Genomic DNA, 25715 nt, shown 5'->3' with positions numbered 1-25715 from the left:
CCAATTGCCATGGTATTTTACAAGGAGAAAAACCACAGGTAGTAAAAGAATAGACATAGGAAGATCATAGAGAAGGTGACATGGGGAATATGGGTAGACTATGGGGACATAAAGGCTGGAAGGATTGCACAAGTCCAGCAGAACAGCTTGCAGCTGTGCCTATGCTGTGAATTAGGTTACACACAGATCTGTGAGTTGCACAGACAGCCTAAGGACACAGGTATGTGGTAAGGTATGTGTTGCTCATGTGAAAATAATGCCCCGTACCTAATGAGCAGCTCTTGCTTGCCTGGGAATAACTGTTGTCAAATTTTCATCTTGGGATAGCAAGAAACTCCTGTGCCCTCCAAGTTTGGTTTGCAAAAAGAGGCTTTCCCATATTTGCCCAGCCAGTTAAAACCTCCCTCTTTTTCTTTTCCCTCTACCTTAACTCACCATTAACCCATAGCTTGAGTGCAGGATCTCAGAAAATGATGTATTTTCATCCTACCCCCTGCAGTATTTCTAAGCCTCACTTTGTCATTCCCTCTCGGGAATGACTCTCCTAAATCCTGCTGTCGGTTCTTGCCTGAAAGAGGTAAGTAGAGAAACTGAAGGAAAGCTGAAGAAAGGAGCGGGTCCCTCGTCAGCGTTCACCTGTAATGGAGGCAAAATATGGGGTTAAGCACCAAAACTAGACCCAGAAACAGAAATGAATGGGGTACTTACACAGTTTCATCGTTCTTGAACTCCAACTCCCCATAAGTGTCTTCAAAGTCTTCTCCACCTCCTTTTGCTGTCCCTTCTACTGTCCTAAATGGCACTATGACTGTACCCCGAGCACCTGATGTCCTTAGGACTTTGACTTCCATCACACCAATGCTCTCACTGACATGTATAACATCACACTCAAACGTGAAGATGCCAGCATGGTCATCATCCAGTATAGTCACTGTGGCCACACACGGAGAAGCCAGTATGGCCTTTGGGTATGGGGAGTTACCAAGCTCTGGAGGTTCCTCACTCTCAACCACGCGGAGGTTACTAAGCCGAACAAAGAAATGCTCGTCTTCCTCAAAGATGTCATCATCGATAATTCCCACTGAGAATTCCTTCTGGGTCTCCCCTGACTTCAAGACAACAGTCCCCTCTGTAAACTCATAGTCAGCACCAGCATTGGCAGAGCCATCCTCTGTTTTATAGTCCACGTAGATGGTCTTGGACACATCTCCTCCTTTGCGCACCACTGTCAGGAGAACAGCACCACAGTTCTCAAGACACTGGTAGGAGCACGGGTCAAAATAAATTTTGGAGATGAATTCCTCAGGTTCATCTGGCCGCACCTCGTGCAAGCTGGTGCTCTTCTTGGCTTGCTCAGCTGCATGCTTCTTCAGAATATTGCCAGCTCCTGTCATCATTCTGGTAGCTTGAATGCGATAAAAGGCTCTGCTCTTTTGCTGATGAGACAAGGCATAGTAGTTAGCCATTTCTACCAGCTGGTCCAAGTCCTTCTCTGGGTGTTTTTGCTTCAGATCCTTAAGGATTCGGATCATCTCTTTGCGAGATTCATCTACCTCCTTCCCCTCCACAGTCACTAAGTTTCCATCCAGAAAGTGGGAGTTCATCATCTTGCCATCCATCTCAATTCCCTTAGGGTGATCGCCTTCTGATTCTATGATAATGCCCCTGTGCTTGTCAGTACGGTACTTTTTGTGCATGTACTTATAGAAAAGCAGGCGTCTATCTGCTATCCAAGCCAGAAGGACACAAAGTGGAAAGAAGAAAAGTGTGAGCAGACCTTCCCAGACCTGAACCACACCCGGAGAGAAGACAGCAAGAATCATGTACAACCAGATGTAAGCAAAAATGCTCCATGCAGCTGTGACAAAGAAAACTCTCAGGTGTTTTATCTTTCTGGTTTCCCCATCGGGGATCACGTAGACACAGATGGCAATGATGATAAACATATTGAAAGCAGCGCTGCCAACTATTGTGGATGGCCCCAGGTCTCCAGCTATGAATCCATGCCCGCACACTTCTATCAGAGATAGAAGAATCTCAGGAGCAGAGGAGCCCAGAGCCATGAGGGTCAGGTTGGAAACAGTTTCATTCCAAATCCGAATGGTGGTTGTTGTGGTCTCTCCATTGGGTTTCTTAATTGTGATTTCTTTCTCTTGCGATGTAATGACCTCTATAGATGCCATGAAACGATCTGCAATGATGGAGACTCCAAGGAACATGTAGATCAGTGCTACAAAGTACACAATAACGCGGGCAATTTTGTCCCCAAGGGATGGGTTTTCTGGGTACCATATTGGCAGGATAACACCCTCCTTGCAGTCAAAAGATCCTGAACACGAGCTGTTTTGTACTGAACTGGTTGAGTCTCCCGTCAGGCCAGCATCCACCTGCAAACCATGCAAAAACAGCACAAAAGTAACCAGCCCAAAATGGAGGAAGGCTGAGGTGAGAGGCTGCAAGCTTAACCACGCCATACACAAGATGCAACTTCCACTGTGTAGATCCAAAAAGGCCGAGAACCTGAAACAAACAAAACAGAGAGGGGGGAGGGAAGCATGAGAGAAAATAAAGATGCAACATTTACCCAAATGCACTTCAGTATCTCACCATGGAAGAGTACTGGTAGAGATGCAAAGGTTGTCTCTCTGTCACTCTGAAGAAGGTATTTAGCAGGGACTCTAACACAGTGCAGCACTTACATGCCCAGCAGATGAAGATGAATTGCTAAAAAAGTGACTCAGAGGAAAACTATGTAATAGCCTGTGCTTGACCTACAATGTATGCAACAGGAGTACTGAGTGCTCAGCTGCCACTCTCCTAATGATGCCACCAAGTTCCCCAGAACCCAGGGAATTAGGGACAAGTCAGGGAATCACTAGCAACATAAGAAGCACCATTTAAGGCCAGTGAGCAATTTCAAAATGAAGTTCATTTGTAAGACATAATTCAGTTATGGAGTACCTTGGTGGCCAAACATCCCCATAGCCAGCACCTCCTGATAGGCTGCAGAATGTCCAGAAGGATTCCAGGGCTACCCTAACCTTCTGACGAGCAGGGCCCCCACATTAGGAGATAAAGATGTCACCAGCGAAATAGGGAAGAGGTCTTGTGCTTGGCAAAGCTCTAAAGGCCATTTCTCACCAGCTTTTACACTCTGATCTGGAGGATCACATTTTACATCAGTAATCCTACCTTTAAAAGGTCACAAAAACCTACAAAAACACCACAAAGACCTATGCTCATGAACTGACAAGACACAGCAAAATGCATGTACCCACAAATACTCTTCTTGTGTCCCTAAGAAAGTGACGTATTTTCAATTACCCTCTAAAATGAAAGTAATCTCTAAGCTAAAATGCCAGGCAAAAACAAAGCAGCTGATTGATGTTTCATGTAGATTTGGGTGTGTCAGTGCACAATAGTGCCTTCTGTTACTTATGGACTACATTGCTGTAGGACTTGTACCAATTAAAATTGGAATCTCAGCCCTTCACTTTCTCATGGACCACACTATTCTCCTTCCTTTACACCCAGCATCAGGAAGAATTTGGTATCAGGCTTAGCTGAAGAACCACATTTGTAAGTCCAGCCACAGCCAAGTATCTCACAGGAAACATCAAACTTAATAGCAGCATTATCTGAAGCATTTGGAAGGTCCAGAAGCCTTAACTCCCACTAACTTTCATTGAGCATCGCACTGCTAAATCAGTAGGACCGGGATTCATTTCCCCTGCTGTAACTATCTAAATCTTGAGCAGTAAATTAAATTAAGTCGCCTAGGCTCCCTTTGTAGTCAGAGGAAAGAGACAGTCAGTTCCAGGGGATGATCCTTCCTGCCCCGCCCCATTCTGATCCAAAAGATGTATTTAAGATGCACATCTCCAGAGGGAATTTTGTCCTTTCCCATCTCTCTCCATGGTTCAGAGAGCATGTACAGACAATTTAGAACAGACGCCTAACCTTCAGATGGAGACAGTTCAAAGGGATGAACGGGTCCCTGAACACTTGAGGAGGTCCCCTTCTCCCCTCCCCATCCCCTTGCACTGTATGTATTCCAGGCAACATTTTCATTTTATCAGCATTAACAAAGGCATCTCAAATGGCTGTTTTATCATTATGTTGTGTTTCTTACATCTTCCCAAAAGCGGGTGCGATCTTCCCAATATCAACAAAAGTGTTTTCAACTTTCAGATAAAAATCTATAAAGGCAAGCAAAACAGGAAGGAAAGCGTGAACAAGGACTACAAATGAACAAAACCATCCCTGACAGAGCACAGCAGAGGGGAGAGAATTGATTATGCAGTATCAGGATCACAAATCCATATCTGACACCCTTGATATGAAAAAATAATATACTTCTTCATGTCACCTGGACTAATTCAGAAGAGACAGATTTTCCCACATTAGCCTACTTCTCTCTCAAATGCTGACTTATCTTCCTTTTTACCCCAGCCCCTGGGGACCAGGGGAACCTCAGCCCCAGGGAGGGCTGCTGGGCAGCCCAGCTTTCTCATCATCTCCCTTCTCACAGGGAAGACGGAGCTACCCAGCACACACAACTTGGCTTCAGTTTGACACTCCCATTCTGTTTTCCCTCTCTCTCTGCAGGGTATTTTACCAGGCTCAGGGAAATCCCTGAGAAAGGGCCAGAGTCACGATGAGCAGCAATGGGCTGCGAGGTAGATGTGTGCACATCCACAGTAAGATGACGTTTTCCAGGTGCCCCTGGCTCCAGGTGCATGTAGAGAGCAACTGCACGTGCACAGCGGCTCCAGTGCACCCCGGGCACATCACTACTTTCTGTACTGCAATTGCTGGCAGGTATCCACCAACCTCTCAACTCCTGCAGCTTCCAGAGGCTAGTTAACTGCACAGCAGCCAGTAGGCACAGTGTCTTCCAGGATCAGCCATGTAGAAACGTCTGACAGAAAGACAGGAGTCATTTCAGAGCCATCTATGTGACTCAAGCACCTAAATTTGGTTTCAAAAATGACTTTAGAGTCTAAGCATCACTTAAATTCAGAGCCCTGTCTAGTAATAGCACAATGACTAAACTGCCCTCTGAAATAAATCACTGCTACCCCCTCTCTGTGGTATGCCCACCTTGTCATTAATACTGTATGTCCACCTCATGCAACACTGTGATGGTTTCTAATGCTAGCCATGCCACAAAACAACCAGAGGCCTCCCCAGCCCTTGTTCAGTTTTTAATTTGATTTTAAACAGAAGATAATTCTACTACTATTCCTCAAACTAATTGCATATTGCTTCAAAAACACCCTCTGTCAGGTCAGCCTCTGTGTATGCTTTTGGACCTCCAAACTCAGACTATTGGTTGCAGGCTAAAATCTCAGAATTTGAGAACGCATTTTTTTCACTGGTTTTCACTTGCCTTGACAAACATTTTAAAGTTAAGTGGAGGTCACAATCATTTTCTAAAATGATACAACAATGATCCCATCCTGCTATTTTTTGATACAGACAAAACTCCCCACTGAGATCAACAGGAACTTTGCCCATGGACACACTACCTAATAAGATCTTAATATGCTTTCATTAACATGAACAGCATTAACCTAACCCATCTGAAAAATACAGGGAAGCATTCTGACTCCTCCCATCCCCCTTGGGAACCGGTGCAAAAGTGCTTCACAACTCGGAATAAAACTATTAAATTTTAAAACTGCCGTTAATAAAATATTGAAGTAACAATTCTAACATTCAGAAGGCAGAGGATGGAAGAGTTAAAACTCGCTCTGTAGCTCCAGGTCAGCAAGGTTGCTTATACAAGATGCAACTTTGTGCTCAGATGTATCCCCAATGCTCTGTCCAGAAACCTCAGGAGGGCACCCGTGTGTGAAAGTCAGTTGGCATCGCATGATGCATTCAGTTTTATGCCATTGAGATCACAATTCTGCTGATTTCCCCCACCTCTTTGCTCTCAGACATCTGACACAGATCTCTGCCCCACTATCGTTGTCACATTGAATACCTGCAAATAAAGGCAGTGGTACTGAGTGAAGTGCCCCCTGCCTGGTAGGACAAGTTATGAGAGCAGCCCATCAGTGCCAAAGAGAGACCAAAAGCTGAAAGCACCAGTGCAGCAGGAGAAGATGGTGTTCAATAAGAAGGCTCTGGGAAAACACATAGCAATATTTTTCTAGTAGGGGGAACTCCTTCCACAAGGGTTGACAATGGCCACGTGATCCATAAATCCATAAATAAAACCCATAAATAAAAAGATCCGTTTTTGAAATACTTCTGGACATAGTCCAGAAAGTATCAGGGACCATGCTTGCCACTATTAAGCCTACAGTAGAAAATGACAATGGACAACTGTGAAGTTCCTTACATCTTTTATAATGGCTGAGTTTCAGAAAATTGTGGGTTTGTCTGCTGCAGACCCATAGCAAGGCAGAAAGCTGGGAAGGCTGTGTAGATCCCTTGTACTTTAGCATTTACAGCTCCTCACATAACTCTAATGGCAAGGATAATTTCAAAAGGAAGCATTCATAACAAGAAACCTCCCTCTCCCTCCTACCCCCCAGATAAATCAGGCACTGAGCACATCTGGGGCCATCCATCCGCTCTCCCCCTGACTCCAGCCTAGCCAGGAAATGCTGGGGATCAGATAGGAGTGCTGGATCAGCCCCACTCAGGCGTGGGCGATGCTCGAGGTCCAGACACAGACATCTCAGGACCCAGGGCTTTGTCTGCTTGACAAGCATCTGTCCCAGTGCAGAGCAGATATGGTACTGCTATTCGTGTTATCTTAGAGTCCTGCTCTTAAGTTGGAGGAGACAGAAATAAGGTTCATCTTAATAACAGGGCTGTTATTAACAGGGCAGAAAAAGAAAAAATTACCTCATATTCCTCAGCTCCAAAACACATAAAAGCTTTTTGATTGAGCACACATTTTTGATAAGCATCAGCAAAAAAGGAAATTATAGCCTTTCTGCCAAAGAACACAAATAACTTAGTTTTCACAGAAGTATTATTCCTAATTCACACTCCTCACAAATAAATCCAAAAAAATATTTAACACAAAACAAAGTATATTTTCAATCATCTCTATTCAAGTGCCATCTATCCCTGTCTTCATCACTACAAAAGGATTTACCTGCAATCCAAAAGCTAGAGTGATGTAATTAGATCCATTTTGTCAGACAAATGCAAATTTTCAATCACATATGAAGTTTTAAGTTGTCACTCTGATAGCATGCACCTATCTGATATGAACATGGCAAAAACCCCAAGCTTACCTTACACTGGATATTGTACAGCAATAGGCAGTTAAGCTCCCTACTACCACACCAGCTGTATTTTATGAGGAAAAAGCAACGTAACTCATGCTTAGGCCGTGACAGATCCCCAGAGTTTGGCTCTATAGGAAAGTTATGGCAGGGGGCCATAGGTGCTTGGTTGTTTTGCACTCCACAGGAAACATGCCCAATACCAGAATTAGCTGCCTACAGAATAACCCCCTTGATACGTGTCAAAAGCAGCTTTTTTTTTTTTTTTTCCTCTCAACATCATGCAAACAGCTACTGTAAAAAAAAATAGCTCTTGTAGTAAGTTCTGTATTAGGTACAAGTTGAAGTCTCTACTAATTTGAGTGGTATGGTAATCTAGCGTGGTAAAGGGGCATTAATTGACAAAACTGAAGTTTAATAATTCCTTATAGAAATGCCACAGTGAGAGGATCCAGTTACATTAGTTTGTCCTAGAGGATGACCTAAATGGAGCACACGTCCATGGACAGCTAGGATACACACTCAGCTTGCCCTAGGGAACTGGTCCATGATGTTTTTTCTGTATTTTAGTGTCTGTGATGCTCCTGGAGAAGCAGTGCCATAAATAACTAGCCCATAAAGACGCCCGTATTTAATTGCCCCTTCCAGTGCTGCACACTCTGCACTTGACTGGCCGGGCATTTTACTTCCTCGCTCTCACCCCAGCTGAAAAATTACAGCCGCCTGGCTCACTTGGTAAACGAGCTGCAAAGACCAACGCTCCCAGAGCCTCGCACCCAGACCACCAGCAGGCAGACAGCCAGTCCCACCGGCGCCACGGCTTATGCTCTGTGCACAGGCACGCAAAGGACGAGCAGGCAGGCACCAAAGGGAACCCTTCAGCGGGTCATGCTCCTGAGAGCACTCCTAATTTATGGCATGGGCCAGGATAGCTTTCTTTGGAGCCATGGCACAATTGCTCTTCCACTCCTGGTACACGTCCATGTGCCTGAGGCTCTGCAGGATAAGGGAGAGCAAGCATTACCCTTTTCATTTTTTCCTCAGAACTGAAGCTTTTTTAAATTCAGAAAACAAAACTTGACATTTAGGCTGACACATATAGTAGAAGTGACCATCCTCCTGTTTAAAAAGCGGTATTATTTACTGTGATATGGGTGTATTTTTATTTTCCTTCTCATTAATACTACACTGTCTCTGTGCTGTCTTTCCAAATGGTGTTTAGTAGCACTTCCCAGTGGCCAGTTCACATGGGAGGTAGCCACCTGCTCTTTTGCTTTGGGGATCACAGGATCACCAAGTGGCTGAAGCCAGAAGGGACTCTGGAGCCCATCTGGTCCAACCCTCTGCTCAAGCCAGGGCTGCCTGGAGCCTGCTGCCCAGGCCAACCACATGCACATTTGGCAAAAAGTCACTGCCGCAAATTTCTGCCTTTTGGAAGCCACCAGGAAGCCTCCATTACAGGTCATCCAACCTCAGCCTTTTTGTTGCATTTAGAGGTGTTTTGAAACACAACTGGAGCCTTTAGGTGCCCAAAAACACAACCCATAGCAGTCTGAACTGGCCCCCAACTGAGAGGGCAGGTACTTTCAAGAGCATTCTTCAGGCCCCCGGTTTGTGCCTATGACATGAAAGGCCCAGCTAAAAGGTTGAAATGTTTTCCCATTAGGTTTGAAGGGCAGATGGAAACAAAGAAGTGGAGTTATTGGCTCACCCACTTGGTGGCCCCCACCGCAAGCTGCCCCCCAGCAAGGCATGGGGTCGCAGCAGGCACTGACTCCTCCATGCACTGGTGACTGCATCCTGCAAGGCAGGGGCTTTCATTGCCCCATCTTGCTGGTTATATTATAAAGAGCAGCAAACACCATTTGGGGAGGTGGGGGGAAAAAAAAAGATTCCAGCAGTGTGAGGAAAACTTCTTGTCAGTAAAAAACATTTTATGTAGTGCCTGTGGCAGCACACAGGGCGTGTTATTTACTGTTCCTGCTTCACCGACATATTATACTGCTGGTTCAGGTGCCTCCATCAGAGTGCAACTCATCACCTGATAGCTCACAGAATCTTAGAGGAAAGATGACAGTGGCAACTCGTGGCATTTCTTTAGCAGTCTAGTGACAGATCTGCAGTGGCTACAATTAAAGACCCTAGGATTTGTTGTCAACAGCACATTTGTGCTGCAGAGCTGCTAGTTATTTGTACATAGAGGTGTGCTAAGTTGTAAAGAAGAGGGGGAATAAGTGCTGTGGTCATATTTCACTCTCCTTAGATACAGAATTAGTTTAAAAAACATGTGTTTGAACAATTTTTCTGACAGAAAACACCCATTTCATGTGAACAAGGCAACGCACGTGATGTGCTGGATTTGAGGCATTCAGCAACAGGACAGGGAGCCCTTCCCCTGCCAGCTCGCGGGCTCCTGGGGATGATGCCATGGGAGTTCACCCAGGCAGTGGGGCACACACTGCTCCAACCCTCCCTCAACAGATTTCTGTCTTCTTTATCTTCTCCCCCCACAGGAGGAAAAATTAATATTTCCAATTTATTTTTGGTCTGAACACAGAGAAAACTATGTATTTAACAAAAACATTGCACACAACAGAAATGACGAGTCCCCCCTCTATTTGGAAAGGCTCAGCTCATGGTTTGGTAAGAAAGAAAATATTTTAAAAGTGAACAGAGGCAGCAGAAGCAGTGTAAATGTTGGAGTGTGAGACTGGGCAGAAAGCAACGAGGGGAGGGAAGGAGGAGGAGGCCGCACTTCAGAAATAGCCTTCACCACTGCAGTAGAGAACAAGCAGCTTGGCACATGTTATGTAAAACTGAAGACTTTTACACTCCTCTGCGCAACAGGCACAGAAACAGAGTAGATGTGAAAGGCTCTTACTTAGCCCAATTAGCACAGATTTCACTGAATTAGTCAAACTAGAGGCAGAAGAGTTGTCTGGTTCATTCCTCTGGGGCTGCTGCTGCATTGTTCCCCTTGTGAACATTATTTCCCAGTACTTTGTCCAGCACAGTTTTAAATTACCCAAGTGATGGCTCTTCCACAACTTCCCATAGAGACTGTGCCATGATGTAATTTATCTCAGAGGTTTTAGACATCATCCTTATATTTAGGATGAAATTAAGAAAATTGATGCTGCTAGTTCTCATTATCCCGTCCTTGGAGCACTCTCAACCATTCTCCTCTCTGCCTGAGATTTACATGCTTCAGATACTTGTAAATAGCTGTTCTCCTCCACAGTTATTCTTTGGCCACAGCACACAAATTTATTTTAATCTTTATAAATTAGCCGAGGCAGCCCTTTCATCATTTATCTTGCTCTCCTCCTGCTTTCTTCGAGGTGGTCAAAAGCAGCCCAGCATCTGGGAGCGCTTGCTCCCACCAAATACAGCAGCAGATTTGCTCTGGTTGGAGCAGGAAAGCAGAAGCCAGGAAATGAAGTCTCGCCCCTCGGCTCCGTCGTACAACAGGTTTTCATGAGGCACTGAACTGTTATGAAGATTAAGCCTAGACTGGTGCATACAAATTGCTCGCTTCCGAGGGCCTCTCCACCTGCTTGCTGTGTCTCCGGCGTGGCGGTGCTTGCGTGAGGACTGCCGTGCCGGCTGGCATGCAGAGGAAGGCAGCAGAGATTTCCAGAGTTTCAACCAAAATTCGGGCTCTCCAGCTGAGAGGAGGGAAGTACACTGTAACATACTCACTGCTTCTGTGGATCTGATCACAGCAGGGGACATGAAAAATACACTGAGATACGGGTTATCCTCAAAATACCTCCCACTTCACTTGGAAGGTGCCAAAACCTGTAAATTCACCCATTTGAATGCAGTTCTCAAATAAGATTTCACACAGCACCCTCAGCCTTTACTGACACATATCCCCACATATCTTTTATCAACAATTTAGATATCTTAATCCTTCAGTGGTTTTTCAGCTGTTAATTCTTCAACTGCTGAAAAAAAAAAAAATCATATCCCTCATGATTAATTCATTCTTCATGAGTCCAGGCTGCTTACTGCTCTTTGTTCATTTATGTACTAGCTGTTTACAGATTCTCTCTTAATATTAGCTCTGTTATTTGCTAGAGACTTAAGTCATATTTACCATATGGTAATTGCAGAGATCACATGGACAACAAACAGTGGAAGCAGAGCTGTTACAGCAATTACAGTAAGTGGCAGCAGTCTCCATGTTACCCATCCACTGCCCCACCTTCATTTCGTCTCTCCCCACCTCTGATGTCTTTCGTTGTAGGCTGTATGAAGCCATATGCCGTTCTGATCTCTATGGCACAAGCAAGAAGAGACTGGTTCTTCACTATGGCATTATTGGACAGGATTATTCATTTTTTGGTCTGTGTTTCAACTGCAGGTTTGCCCCACTCTGCAACAGCACTAATTTCTTCCTTTGCCAAGGGTCTCAACATGCCACATCCCAGACATTTCACTGAGGTAGTCACAGCAGAACAGATTTTACAGAGGAGTTATAAGTTCAATGGAGCAGCTCTTTAACTCAATTGGATGCCTTGACCCCACTGAATTCATGTATTTTCCACTGGCCACCTAAATGTGATTTAACTTTCCTACAGAAAACCAACGGGATTACTACAGGAGGCCACTGCTGTCTTCTCCAAAGAAATATGTGAGTTTTTCTGTTTGAATCCTGCCAAGAGCACTGGGCAGGTCCCACAGCAGAAGGGAATCAAGCCATACGTGGCTTGATTCTTCATGAAGATTCTCCCCAAAACATCAAGATTTCATACATGTATGCTGTCACAAAGGTGACACAACAAAGACATCACAGCCTGGGGGCACACAATAAAGCACCTTGTTGGAAAAGGAGGCACCTCCCTTACCATTTCTAGCATGCCTGCAGCGATACTCCTCTAACCTAAAACCCAGCACTCAGCAAGTCTGAACTGAGATACTGGTGAAGAACATTTAGCAACTTGGGTGCAGAGTGATGTGTATCTGAAGAATTTCCTAGTACATGACAACCACGTGTTTCTTTTTTCCCCCCCCGAAGTGGGAGAAGTACCATTTCCATTGTATTCAGACCACTCCAGGTATCTCCATAACATACGTACTTCTCAACATCCCCCCTGGTTCCTCCCTTCCCCCTGTGCTCCATGCTGGCCCCAGATTTGCTAAAACTAGTCCTGCCAATGGGAGAAGCTGAGTCATGGGAGGTGACCACGTCAGCCAAAGGCACTGAAACAAGAGACAGGAAGGAAAAAAACCTCCTTCCACAACCCCAGATCCCAGCAAACATCCAGCATCACCTTGGATTGGCTTCCTGAAGTGCCTCATCCTGGAGGTACAATGACAGGCTTAATGCTGGTGCTTGGGTAACATGCTTATCCCCATGCAGCCACCCGCTGTATGGTCTATCTAAGTCACTGAGGCAAAGAGTGAGGACAGCCTAAATTTTGCCACTGAGGAGCACAGCCTTTGTTATTGATGCTAGCAGTTCCACATCTCCCACAGCTTTACAGAGGAGCTCAGGGCCCGCTTCAGGCGCTGCAGAAATTACCTTTCCCTCCATTTCTGCAAAGAGAAGATTAGAACAGAGATGTGCTCCACTTGCTTTGAAGTCCAAATCTCTCCTACGACAAGGCTAAGGCAAGAAAATGGCAGGGTCCCTTGCTTACCAGGAGTATCAGCAGAGGACTGACTTGAGCTAAGGCAGCAATCAGCCTGCATTCACAGCCTTGCTCCGCACTCAGCCCATCCCCTGGCTCCCCCAGCCCAGAAAGCCTCTCCTGCCCAGCCAAACTTCCACAGCAGTGCCCCAAAATCTCCCTGCAGTCACTGGTAACAGTCACTCTTGTCATCTAGGAAAACCATCACAGGTGACAGGAAGGCTGCTTCGCTCAGGAGCCACCGTCCCCAAGCACCAGCAGGTAAGGAGCGGAGGAAGGGGCAGAGGGTCCCCAGGGCAGAGCCTCACTGCTTGTTAGTTAAAGTCAGGGACATGAACAGATAGACGAGCGAGCACAAAGGGACTTTGACAAAAAGGACAGTCACTCTTAAAGACAAGCAAAGCCTTGAAACGAATCTATTTTGCTGTGGGAGCTCAATGAGCGGACAAATGAATAAAAATGGGTTTCCAATGAATTGGAGCCCTGTGTCCCAAGCAACCCTTCTCTCTTTAGTAACCCTTCTTCTGCCTATTCTCCTTGTCCTCCGCTGTCCAGGCTTGCACACAAATACCTCCATGCCCTCTCCTCTGGCCATCCCCACACCCAGCTCCCAGCCAAGCAAGAGCTAATCCAGATTCTCTTTGCAACAGCACGTAGGTGAAGTTCCCAGAGTCCTGCATGACCAAGCACGTTTCTCAGCCCTTTTATTACACCCCTGCCCATCCCTGGCCTCTCATGGGATATCAGCCATGGCCGGAGGGCTGGAGCTGGTCAACCAGGCCAACAGAAAGCTCCCAGCCTCAGGGTTATTTTACGTAGTGAGCACTGGAAACTTTTTAAATTCCATGCTGTGCATTTGTGCCATCTGTGGAACTCAAGAAATAAATTAAGACAAGTACCGGAAGGCTCAAAGCAAAACATATGCATGTAAATACTCAAAACATGCATAGGTTCACTGGCCAGGATCCTTTAGGTCTAGAACATACTCCACCCACTTGCTTACTGTTTTTTTATGAAACTCACTGATGTACACATAGAGTGAAAGCAGGAAAGGCCCTTCCTAACTGAGCATCTGCATCCTGACCAGGCCAGCCACTCTCCTTGGCCCAGCAGCCAAGCCCATATGGGCCTGATACGGTCAGAAAGCCACACACATGGGATAAATGCAGGGCTGAACGTGTGAGCGCTGCTGTCAGGAGACTGGGAAGCTGGAAGGCATGGAGCTGTTGTGCGATGCGGGGAGCTGGGACAATTACTGGAGCATCATGAAGAAATCCATGAATTTGGGAAGGAAAAGCAGAGGGCCAGAGCTGGGGGAAGGAGGGGTGGCCATGACTCACCGAGGTGCATAAGGCAACATGGAGATGGGTCTAGGCAAGCAACAAGCAAGCTGGCAGTCTTGTGGGAGTGACAGAGGCACACCCAGTGCAGCTGAGCATCTTCTCACCTTCAGTCTCCTGGTGCGATTCCCCAGAGGGAAGGCAGCTCCACTGTGCTCTGAAGGTTAAGCTGTGCCTTCTGCCTGGCACAAGAGCACCGTGCAGCCAATGGGCAAAACTGCCTACCTACTTAAAAGCAAACCCCAACACTGCCAGGAGGGACAGGCTTTATTTTTAGCTGGGACACCAGCAGGGTCACTGCTGGTGCTGCATTTCCCCATGGAAGCCGGGGTTTCATGAAGTGTGCTGCGTGCACAGGGTCACTGCAGGGGAAACATCTGTCAGGTCAGGTTTGGGGAGATGGATTATTTAAGTTAGGGGAAAGGAAACATTTACTAGAAGAAGTGAACCTGAAACTACTCTGTAAGGTTGAAATTGAAGGGAAAGACGATGCATAAAGAGTCAGAGCAGGTGGTAATTAAAGTGAGGGCATCTTCTAGTGCACCCATCTCCAGGATGCCCAGACAGGAGATTTCTCCATCACATCTAACTCCAGCAGCATCCTCTATGCTTATCTCGTATCACCCAAGTTTTGAAAGGCTCGCTCCTGTCTGGGGGCTGCCAAAACAAAAGCAGCAGCATGTCATTATCCCTCATCAGGATTCTTCACAAAATAAAAGCCCACACTGAGAGATCCAGCTTGCCTTTTACCTCCAAGACCTCCATCTCACTCTGGCACTCAGGTCCTCACACAGGGGCACCCAATTAGCCCCGAGGCAGGCAGCTCCCCCAGGGCTCTCACAGCCGTAGCATACTGGCTAATTAATCACAGCACACTCAGCAAGCACAGGGCAGCAGCACAAACAGCCCACTGCTGCTCCACAAGGACAAGGAGTCCGATCTTTCTCTGCTAGTGGTTTTTGGGGGTGCAAACCTAATAAAACAGTTGGCACCACTCCCATTTGCACGGCCTGCGAATGAGGTCTGGAGGCTTCAGCATGGTGAGATTGTTGTTGATGAAATGCTGAGTGCTGGTGCGAGGCTTTCAAGGGACTTGAAAGAATTGGGAGCAGAGGGGAAGTTCTTCAAAATGAGAGTAAAATGAGAACCTAGGTCCATTTGGCATGCTGCATCTGAGAAATAGCTTGGCCTGGGCTCTCTGTGTTTGATTGGATTTTTCAACTAGGATCAACCCCTGTACCTGTTTTGGGGAAGATTTTATATAAAAAATTATTTTGTCTTTTTTTTTTTTTTCCCTGCTGATATTTGTGTGTCTTAATAGCGTATGAAGCATTTTGCAGACCCCATCACTCTTAGCTTCTTTGCGACTAATTTGCATTCAGGACTATCCATCTCATCAAGAGCAGACTTCAAGGCTGAACCAACTCCAAGCCTTAACTGCTTCAGGCAATTCAGGCAGAGGCTTTACAGGTGGAAGCAGGGCTTCTTAAGCCAAGCCGAGCATTTTTCACCTCCGGTCATTTGCTCCCACTCTGCGCTACCTCTTGCTTTTTTGTTGGCACAACTGTTTGCATGGCTATGCCACCAGTAAGGACCAGGAACTGATCTGGATGTAAAGCAGACTGAATCCAACACCTGGCCACACATTTTGCTGTTCCAGTAGCCTGCAGGGGGTGGAATAGGAGCAGAAAGAAGCAGCCAGGGTGGGAAGGCTGTAGAAACCCAAATAAAAATGACAAGCATGGCAGGGGCATTAGCTGGATGGGCAGGGGCAGGTTTGCCTCTTGCAGCTGTGAATCCTGCAACATCTGCTGGACAATTTATCAACTTGTCCCACTACACAAAGGCAGAAACTTCTCCATCTGCAGTTTTTCCAACCAAAGTGCGTGTCTGAGGGTCACTGCATCAGCCCAGTCAAAAGCACTGAAGATGATTAAGGTGAACTTTCAACTCTACATCAAAATATTACTTCTCACCAAGGAACGGACACCTCAGGGTGGAAAACCAAGACATCCAGGCCATAGTGTCCCCACAGTAAATATTCCTGACTGCCCACAGCAGGGAGGGCAAGACAACAGCTTCTTTGCAGAGCCCTACTGTGAGCCCCCATCCGTCAGCAGCTGAGAGGGCAGCAGCACAAGGCAGAGGCAGCACTGCCCTCCCCTCTTTGGGCACAGGGAGTTGTGGGATGGGGCACCAGGAGCCCTGGGGTGGGTTTCACAGCCTGCCTAGACCCTGGTGACAGGCTCCCTCCTACCACTACTTGCATCAGGGGGAACTAGGGCACATTCAGCCAGCATGGCAGCCCAGCCGCAGGGTGAGGTGTCAACATGTGCCAACCTTGGTTTTGCCCCTGCTGTGGCCCAGGGAAGGAAAGCAGCTTTCACCAGCACACCAACACCCTGGCACCCTGCATCACTGGCACTGGAGGCCCCATATTCACTCCCAGACATGTCACCTTCCACGCAACCTCACCAGTCAGATCTACTAAGTCCCCTCTCACACATACATCCTGCAATGCCACATTTCTCTTGATTAAAACCGTGCCCTGCTTTGCTGCTGGATACTGCTGCTGTTTGCTTTGAGACAGCCTCCAAGTACCAGTCCAGGAGTGGGAGATGATGAAAGCAGTGGCAATGCAGTCTCGTATGTCTACAGTTTCTAAAGCTCTTTGACACCTCCCTGGATGCAAAACATGCCCAGCAGCAAAGGATATTTAGTATTTCTGATTGCTCTTGACCTGGCTGTCTCTGCTGTTGTCCTGAGTTAGGAGGCTTAGGTAAAAAGACAGCAGAGTATGCTAAAGAAGCAAATAGAGCAAGCCCAGCTTTGCAGCCTTGAAATAATCTGCTAGTGAATGGAAATGCTGAATGGAAACAGAAGCTTCTTCCTAAATCTGAGTGCTCTGGAAAAGCTCCCTGTTTTATTCTGATGGAAAAACCTCATTGGAGTGTTTAGTTAGAAAACAAGCTATCATCATAAAAGAAATGTTAAGAGCCCTAAGCTCCCCTCGCTTCCATGATGTCAACTGTCAGAGACATCAGTGACAGCTCAGCTGTGTGATCAAAGGCTCCAGCAAGTGGATTTAAAGACAGAATTACCAGAAAACCGAGAGTTGAAGGAGCATGGGGGCCTGCTGGTCACCTGTTTATAAATGTGTCTTATGGGCTGAACTAATTACCCTGTGACACCATATTGCAGGAACAACACCTGCTTCTCCTCACTGCAACACTGGCAAGACGGGGGTGGTGGTACCTTCAGACTGGCCTGACACATCACTGCTGCTTGATGCCTTGTTATTCCTGCAAAATCCTGAGAGCAGGAGGCCTTTGTGCACACACATCTGTGATGGCCATCACCCAGAATCTGTGGTTTAAAACATCCAGGCAGGGAAAGCAGAGGGAAAGGAGGGAAGCCAGCTACTGCCTTCACCATGTTACTCCCCCAGTGGCCCGATGGGCCTTTCATGCTGCAGGACACCAAGCCTTGGGGTGGGTCCCAGATTTCATTCTGGAGCTAAGCAGAGACAGCAAGCTCGCTTACTGCCCCAAACCCCACGTCACTGAAATCAGCAAACACCAGGCCACGAGCTCAGCTGTGCAGAAAGTGCTTTAGATGTGCCCCAAGAGGAGCTTATGATCTCACGTGTCTCACAGCGCACAAAACTCTTCAGGACAGAGACTGTCATTTATTAGACATTTGTACGGCACTTAGAAACATGGGCCCCCAGCTGGGCTGATGCCTTTAGGAGTTGCTGTTATCTAAACATTAAATCAACAATCGTATTAATCTGTGCCACAATACCTAAACACAGTGGGTAATGGTAGACAGAGCATCACAACTATCAATTTCCTGGCTACAGAGATTCATTTTCCATATTACGGAGATTTTTTCTTGTCTGCATAATCTAATTTCCTTCATTTTTTTTAAATACAGAATTAGATATTACTGCCTGATTAAAATAAAAAATACCTGGCAGACAATCAAAGCCATCTTTTTAACTGTTGAAGCACATGAAAGGCATCTGAAACACAACAACAAAGAACAAGGAACTATTTGTCAACGCTGTTTGGTCATTGGGGAAGCTTAGGGGAGGAGACCGATGCTGTTTGTTTACAACAAGCAAACAAAACCCTGACAGACAGACCATTTATCTGTGTAGCACTTCACTTTAAAAAATATTGGTGGAGGAAATACATCTTAACTTGCTTTCTGATAAAAACTGCTGACACACTCAGTTATGGCTCTTCCCTTCCCTGGGGATGGAGGATGCCTGTGGCAGGAAGGACCCTCTGAAACGATGTGGGACCAGGCACACGTGGCAGCAGGTCAGCCCAGGCCCCCATGCACCCCATCATACACTGGCTGGGGCAAGCTTGTCCTCACTAAATCCCCATAAAGGGCTGGAAAACATCATTAGCTGCTTTGTGCAAATGAGACGTGAACCCACGTGCCCACCAGCACACCAGAGGCTTGCTATGGAGGCTGGGAGCCCACCTGCATTTCCACTGCCCTCACACAGGACCTTGGCAGGGGGATTACTGCTATACCTTCTGCATCTGGGCAATGCTTGAACCACCGACTTCCTAGAATAGGATTCATACTTGGCTTGGGGGAAAAAAACAAAACAAAACAAAACAAACAAACAAAAAAAAAACAGGTTGCTCTACTGCACCTACTACCTGTTCACATTAATTCCTCTTCTTCCCCACCCTGGCTGGTGTTAACCCCTTTTATTTACAACAGGAGGGTGACCAACATACCCCCATCACGTTGCAAGCTAGCAGCAGAACCGAGGGTTCCTGTGCTGCTCCTGCTCTTCCCCAGCTGGCCCTTGGCAGCAGCTGGACGTGCTCCTTCCTAACATTACTACTCCTGCTCAGGAAACAAGTCTCGTTCCAGTTGACCACAGAAGCCTGACTGCAAGCATCAAATGCGAATTACTTTCTTAGCAAAACCATTGCCAGGGCAAACAAATGCCTGCAACAGCAGTGGATGGAGCAGGACTGGGAACTCCCTAGAAATGTTTGTGCCGCCTGGGAGCAATGCTCTCCCCACTGCACCAAACCTCCAGAGCATCTCCAAGGCCTCCGTGTCTCAGCAGTCCCCCAAGGCCAGCTGTGCTCTGGCAGGCCTCCCGCCGTGCCCCCAGAGAGCACGGGATGAGTGCTCTTGGCTGGGAAGGTGCCGCCGACTGTTACCTAAGTCTTCCAGCACTGTCCTCTCCAGAGATAAAAAAAACTGCTAAAGAAAATCACCCTTTTGCTCTATGAGATGTGAGGGATTAAAGAAACATGCATATATGCACACGGACGGGAGGATGTGCGTATGGCACATGCAGTTCCTCCAGCATCTCACCTTAGATCTGAAACATATTTTCTGGGTGAAATCCCCCAGACAAGCCCAGGAATAAACCACGGAGCCAGGAAGCCAACTATTACTCCACATTTCCACTTGGGGGAGAGGGGGGGGAAATGCCCATATTCTCACGTTTTAGAATAATTCAAATTATAATATTTTTTTTTAAAAAAAAGAAAACACTGTCAGTGGTTTCATCTCCAGCCCAGGGCGATACTTTAGACACAGGTGAAAAAAAAAAAAAGCCCTGACAAGAGGCTGGGCGGGAGGAAGAGCAAGAAATCACCCAACATTTAGGCCAGCGTGCGTGTGTGTGCGTGTGTGTGTAATTTCTCTCCCCCTCTCGCGGCCGGGGGCTGCGGGGCCCCGCAGGCAGCCCCGTGCCCTATTTAGGGCAGCCGGGCGCAGCAGCCAGCTATATTTGACACCGGGGGTAAACAACCCGGCACCGGCGGACAGAGCGCGACAGCTGCCCGGGACGGCGGCCTCGGGGCCCCCAGCAAGAGATGGCTCAGCCCCCCCGTTGTGGGGAGGGGGAGGATAATAATAATAATAATAATAATAGCAATAAAAAAAATTAAGGAGAAAAATGAAAAATTAAAAAAAAAAAAAGAAAAAGATAATAATGAGAAAATAAATTTATAGCACTGCATGAGAGGAGCTTCCCCAGGCACCACCACCCCCCCCCCCTCCACGGCATCCCTGCGGGCCGCGCAGCTCCGGGCCGGGCCGGGGCACCCCCCCTAGCAGAGGGAGGGCTCCCGGGATGGGGGTCCCCCCGTTATCCCCCCGGTGGAGCCCCCCCAGCGCCGCCAGGCCCCGGCCCCGCGCCCCCTCCCCGGCGCGCAGGCTGCAGCGGCGGCTGGGCGCCGTACGCAAAGCGCTGCCCCCGCAACACACTCACGCACACACACACACACTCACACATACACACGCACGCAGAGCCGCCGCGGGGACACGGCTGAGCCCAGAAAACTAAAATATGGGGACCCCCCCCCTTCCCCAGAGCCCCCCCTACCATCCGCATGCGAGGCGTGAGCAGGCACTCGGTGGCAGGACACCCAAGCGGCAGCCTCGCCTTCCCTACGGAGCAGGGGGGTAGCACCCTCGTACTTACCCCTTCTGGCTGCTTTCCTGACTTTATTTTTATTATTATTATTCTATTTGGAGAGTGGGGGGGCTCCGCTGGCTCTAAATCCTTCCGGTTCCTAACGGAGCTCACTGCATCCCGGGGGCAGTCACCGGCGCCGTGCGGGGGCTTCTCCTCTGCATGTCAGTCCAACTTGCCGTGCTCGCTACAAAACCTGTGCTCTCTTTTGCAGCTGTCAGGGTGAGCGGGGAGGTGCATCTGGAAAAGGGGGTGGAGGTGGGGGGGACACGCGTAAAATGTTGATAAATCCACCAGCCTCGATCTTCAGCTCCGCGCCGGCTAGTTTGGGGAGGGAAGGGAGAGCTGGCGAAGGTGGGAGGAGGATGGAGATGGTCCTGGGGGGGGTGGGAGGAAAATGGGTTGTACCCCAGATTGCAACTGAATCTGCTTGGGCTTCCCCGCTCTCACAGCGCCGGGGCTGTGCCCAGGCTTCCCAGCATCGCGGTGCGCGGCGGAGTGCTGAGCCTGATTTCTGGGAGACGGCGAGGTTTGCACAACTGCAGCAAGAAGCCAAATCAAAAAGCCAATCTGCGAGCCTCCAAACTCCACGTCACCCTATCAGCTGGGAGCGAGAGCTGCAACAGAATTACAAGCCATGCATATTTATTCTTCTGAACCCAGGGGGGGATTTTCAGATTGTTTAAAGGAAGCCACAATGAAACTAGAGCAAACCCTTTCCAAAACAAATACAAGCAGAGCAGCTGTCTTGCATGTAACATGCACACACACATCCCTGTGAGATCTCCACGGTGTATATATAGATGTAGGCACACACTCATGGAGCCGCGGTCGCTCCTGCACCCTACCCTCCAAGTATATTGACTTGACTTTGTGCATTTCAAGCAAAGGAAGGGACACACACAGTAGTTGAACCTCAGAGCAGAAGATATTGACTGCATATCGTAAATTCAAGGGATCTGCCAAACACTTCAGTGAGATTAAATATAGGCAATGTAATTACATAGGCAGCGTTAGTCCTGGTAACCATTTGAAGCTATGTGCTTTGGTTTGCGCTTGCAGAAACCACCCTTTTTTTTTTTTTTAAAAAAAAAAAAAAAAGTCAAATAGTAACTTGTGAGACAGCAAGTCATTTTAAGGCAAAAAATACACACTGCCTCCAAAGTTGCTATTTGACTTTGGCAGAAGATGACTGGGGGCTGGTTTCCATGGCCGTGTAACAGGAGAGTAGCTTTGTAGCTTACACAAGACACACAGCAGTGTTTGCACATGGGTTTGTCTCCCCTTGCAATTTTCCCCATTCTTGCAAGCCACTACCACAGCAGTTATGGGCAGATGTGTGTCTCCAGCAGCTTTACCTTCTGGCATGGCTTTTCACTCCTTGGAGAGCCACAAAACCCAGGTGCTGTAAGGTAACCCCTGATGCAGCTGCATGGGGCAGGGTCTTTCTGCCCAGGGGTGGGTTATTCCATCCTCCAGAGAGAAGCTGGGAGACCTCTGAGTCCCTGAAAATCAGCTGGTACCTTCTCATTATGGATGCACAGGGCAGCCCCTGGCTCCAAGGTGTTAGGACAGAAGGGATCTGGAGACCTGGAGGAGCAGTTACCTATTCTGGTCTGGCTACTTGCAGTCCATAGTTGGAAATGCAGACCAGGGCAGCTGGAGGAGGATGCAGTTGCTGCCAGATGGGGTGAATGAGTAGGAGGCAGCAGCACAGACCATTTCATGGGGCTCAGCCTCAGCCCTGTATTTCCCCAACCCTCCCTGCTGTTCCTGTGGTCCCCAGATAACCCAAACAAGGTAGTGGCCAGGCAGAAAGGTGGACCAGGACCAGGGGGACACAGGGATGCTGGTGCTGGCCCACACCAGCCATCCTCTGGGCAGCCACCTTCAGGCCTCATACCTCTGCCAAGGGACAGGGGATGCCAGCTCTCCAGCTTTCTCCAACACCAAGGGGAGGATGAGGTCCCGGCTGGCACAGGGGAACCCTCCCAGCGCAGGGTTCCCCATCAGGCCGTCCTAAACAACCACTTGTGCTTAGGTCCCAGAGAGCAGGCCTGGCAGCAAGGCCTGGTGGTTAGGAGAGGCTCGTGGCAGGAACCAGCCCTGGGGGTGGCACGCAAATTGACAGCTGAAAATAACTTCAGACAGACAGAGCTCTTTATTGTACGCAGACGTTTTATTTCACCTCATCTCCTCAGCTACGGACATAAAATCATGCCTAATGTATTTAAGAAATGCTCCCAGGCATTTCTCTTTCCTCCTGTTCCATATGGGCCTGGTCTTGCATTGCTCAGTTCAGGCAGAAAATGTTCATCACAACAGGGAGTATATGAAATTTTTTATCTCCTTAGTCTTAGAGGTGTGCTTGCAAGGTACTAACTTGAGATGAAAGCATACAAACACGTCATATACTAGCACTTACAAATTTATCTTTTTTATGTTAGCTTTGGCAAATAAAATACAAGGATTTCAAACTATTAGACTGCTTATTACTATTTCACTAAACAATGCTGGATCGCAGTTTTTAATGAATACCAAGGTCCCATGATGTTTCAAGTGTTACCTAACCTAAACCAAAACTACTGAAAGACCATCAAATACTAATATACTTAACAAACATACATGATTTCTTTCATAAAAGCTTTTCTCTCTCTGTGAATGATGAGCGTATTTAATAATTACACTGTGCAGCAACAACAACAAATACAAAATTTGTAAAGCAAAAACCATTCCCTTTCAGACTCCTCCATGATCATCTGAAACTGAAATCTCAGAGAGACAAGATCTCTTATGAACCAGAAAGGCCTCTCTGAGCTCTTGAGAGTTGGAGCAGAACAAGAAATATAGACTTTCTCCTCTCCTTGTCCACCTAACATTAAAAAATTCTTCTAACTTAATCCATGATTTCGACATCCTATGGCTTCACTCTTCTGCTGGCAACCATGCTGTTAATAAAGATACTGCCAGCAGAATGTACCTGACAGCAGCACTGTCGATAAAGACAACCTGCGTAACAGGCATTGACTTGCAACATACAATTAAAAAGCAAAACAGAACACTGCCAGTATTGTACAAGTTCTGGAAGAAACTTGGGGAGCATTTAACTGAGCCAGAAAGGATCTATTCCTACTCCTTCATCCACCTAGTATGCACTTAACACATACAGGTAAGAATTTCACACAGCTCCCATTCAAAATTTAGACCGATACAGCCAAGTTGCAGGCTTGGCTCTTCCTTGGAAAATTCCTAGCTGAGCAAGTCCAGAGAACTTGTCCCCCACCAACTTGCTGTCCTCTGGTCTTTCAGCTCTTGGTCTACTTACCAAAGGACAGCCACAAACATGATCCACATTTACTCTTGTCACTCAAATACAAGCAGCCCTACTGCTTCTGCCCTAAGTTTGTATCCAAGGGTCTGGCACAACTCCCTACTCTCATTCAAAGTTTGGTCTTGGTGCACCTGGCTTGTATCATGTTATTTTTTCATAGCTTTGCTTTTCCTACCTCATGAGCTTTCATCAGGTGCCTGCTCAAGTTAATATCAGAAGAGATGGGTTAATGTGACATTTATTAGTACAATGCATCTGCAGAGCCTTGAAATGAAGTTCCAGATCTGAGAAAAAAATTACTTTCTAGGGGAAAAAGAGGAAAGGAGTCATCACGTAGGAGACAGCTTCAAGGCTATTTTTGATTACAGAGGAAATGAATCCAGATTAAACATAAGATTTTGCCTTCACCCCCGCCACCCCTCCCCATAAAAGCCTTCTTTGTAAACATGACCAGAGCTTTGAGGGCCAAGCAGGGCTTTATGTTGTGGCTTCAGATTGTGGAATTGGATTGGACCTGTTCCTCTCCCCACTCTCACAGAGGAGCAGGGAGCCCTGCCTCAGCTGGGGTTTGGCATCACAGATGTGACAGCAACAGCTATTAGCATGGAAAGAAGTCTGCAAGCATATCGGTGCATTCTGATGGGCTCCCATACATGTCTCACAAAGCTCTAGAAGAGGATTTGGTTCTCAAACATGTCAGTTTATTTAATAGCTTCCCAAAATCATTTCAAATTCCAAAAATCAATGGAAAAAGCTCACATTTCATTGATTTCAAAACCCAAGGAAGACAAAATTGATTGTACCTCTACCACTCTGGTTTCCCTTTTAAACACTGGCACCAAGATTTTTTTCTGCTGCTTCCTGCACTAGACGTTGGCTAATAACACCAGAAAAATCCACATTTCTAAAACTAAGCCAGGCCTTTGTGGAGAGGAGGATTCACAGCTACCGTAGAGCAGCAGCTGGTGCTTCAGCCATTCGCTGTGCACTAGCTGGCTTTCACATGCTTCTCTCAGATTCTCCCCCCTCTGCCTCTTCCTTCAAAATTTTGGATAAGCTTTTCCCTAGACAGCAGTCTCGCTATTTGTCTGTGCTGCTGACTTGTGTTGCTATTGTTAAAAGTGGTCAGGGTTATGTTACACACAGAGCACACAGGTAGCAGGTATCAATACCTTGCACATGGCCTGTGGGTGCCCCTGCCCCATAACCTCAGGACAGCTGCTGGGAGGCTGCACATAAGGTTTTACACAGTGATTTGCCGCTGCTTTGAGCATGCAGGATGCTAGAGCTGAAGGCCCCAGACCTCAGGGGATGCTACCAGACAGCACAGCTACAGACCTTGATAGCAGAGTCCAGTGGGGATAACAATAAATGCTGGGTAAAGATAGAATAAGATTTTACTATTCCCTTAAGGTGAACGTAATAATTTTCTTAGCAAAACAGCTGAGACCTACTAAAAATGTCTCCTATGCAATAGTGCCTCTTCCTTTAAAAAACTGGGACAAAGCAAAGAGCGCCAGATTGCCTCTTCCCCTCCAGCAGTTAGAAGAAAGCCGTGCTTCCCTCCAGGAGACTCCGATCCCAGTTTATAAAACTCAGGGGGAAAAAGACCTTAAAAGTAAATTAACATCAGCTGTTAATGAACGTTAAGAGTTTAATTAAAGGAGTGAAAGGATTGTGCATGGA

The 25715-nt window shown here is 47.2% G+C and overlaps 1 protein-coding gene across 1 annotated transcript in view; it reads right to left on the bottom strand.

Annotated features, from left to right (window-relative positions):
• Positions 1–20786, bottom strand: part of SLC8A3 (solute carrier family 8 member A3) — a 96347-nt gene extending 75561 nt beyond the window's left edge. Inside the window, exons 1-2 of the mRNA XM_082760422.1 lie at positions 20708–20786; positions 709–2520 (exon numbers count right to left, since the gene is read on the bottom strand). Of these exons, the coding sequence (XP_082616548.1) occupies positions 709–2474 (1766 nt within the window). The 5' untranslated portion in view covers positions 2475–2520; positions 20708–20786. The remainder of the gene's footprint in view (positions 1–708; positions 2521–20707) is intronic.
• Positions 20787–25715: the final 4929 nt, after the last annotated feature.

The sequence above is a fragment of the Aythya marila genome, assembly GCF_965140915.1.
Source record: "Aythya marila genome assembly, chromosome: 5".
NCBI lineage: Eukaryota > Metazoa > Chordata > Aves > Anseriformes > Anatidae > Aythya > Aythya marila.
This window is presented reverse-complemented; position numbering and strand designations above follow the sequence as displayed.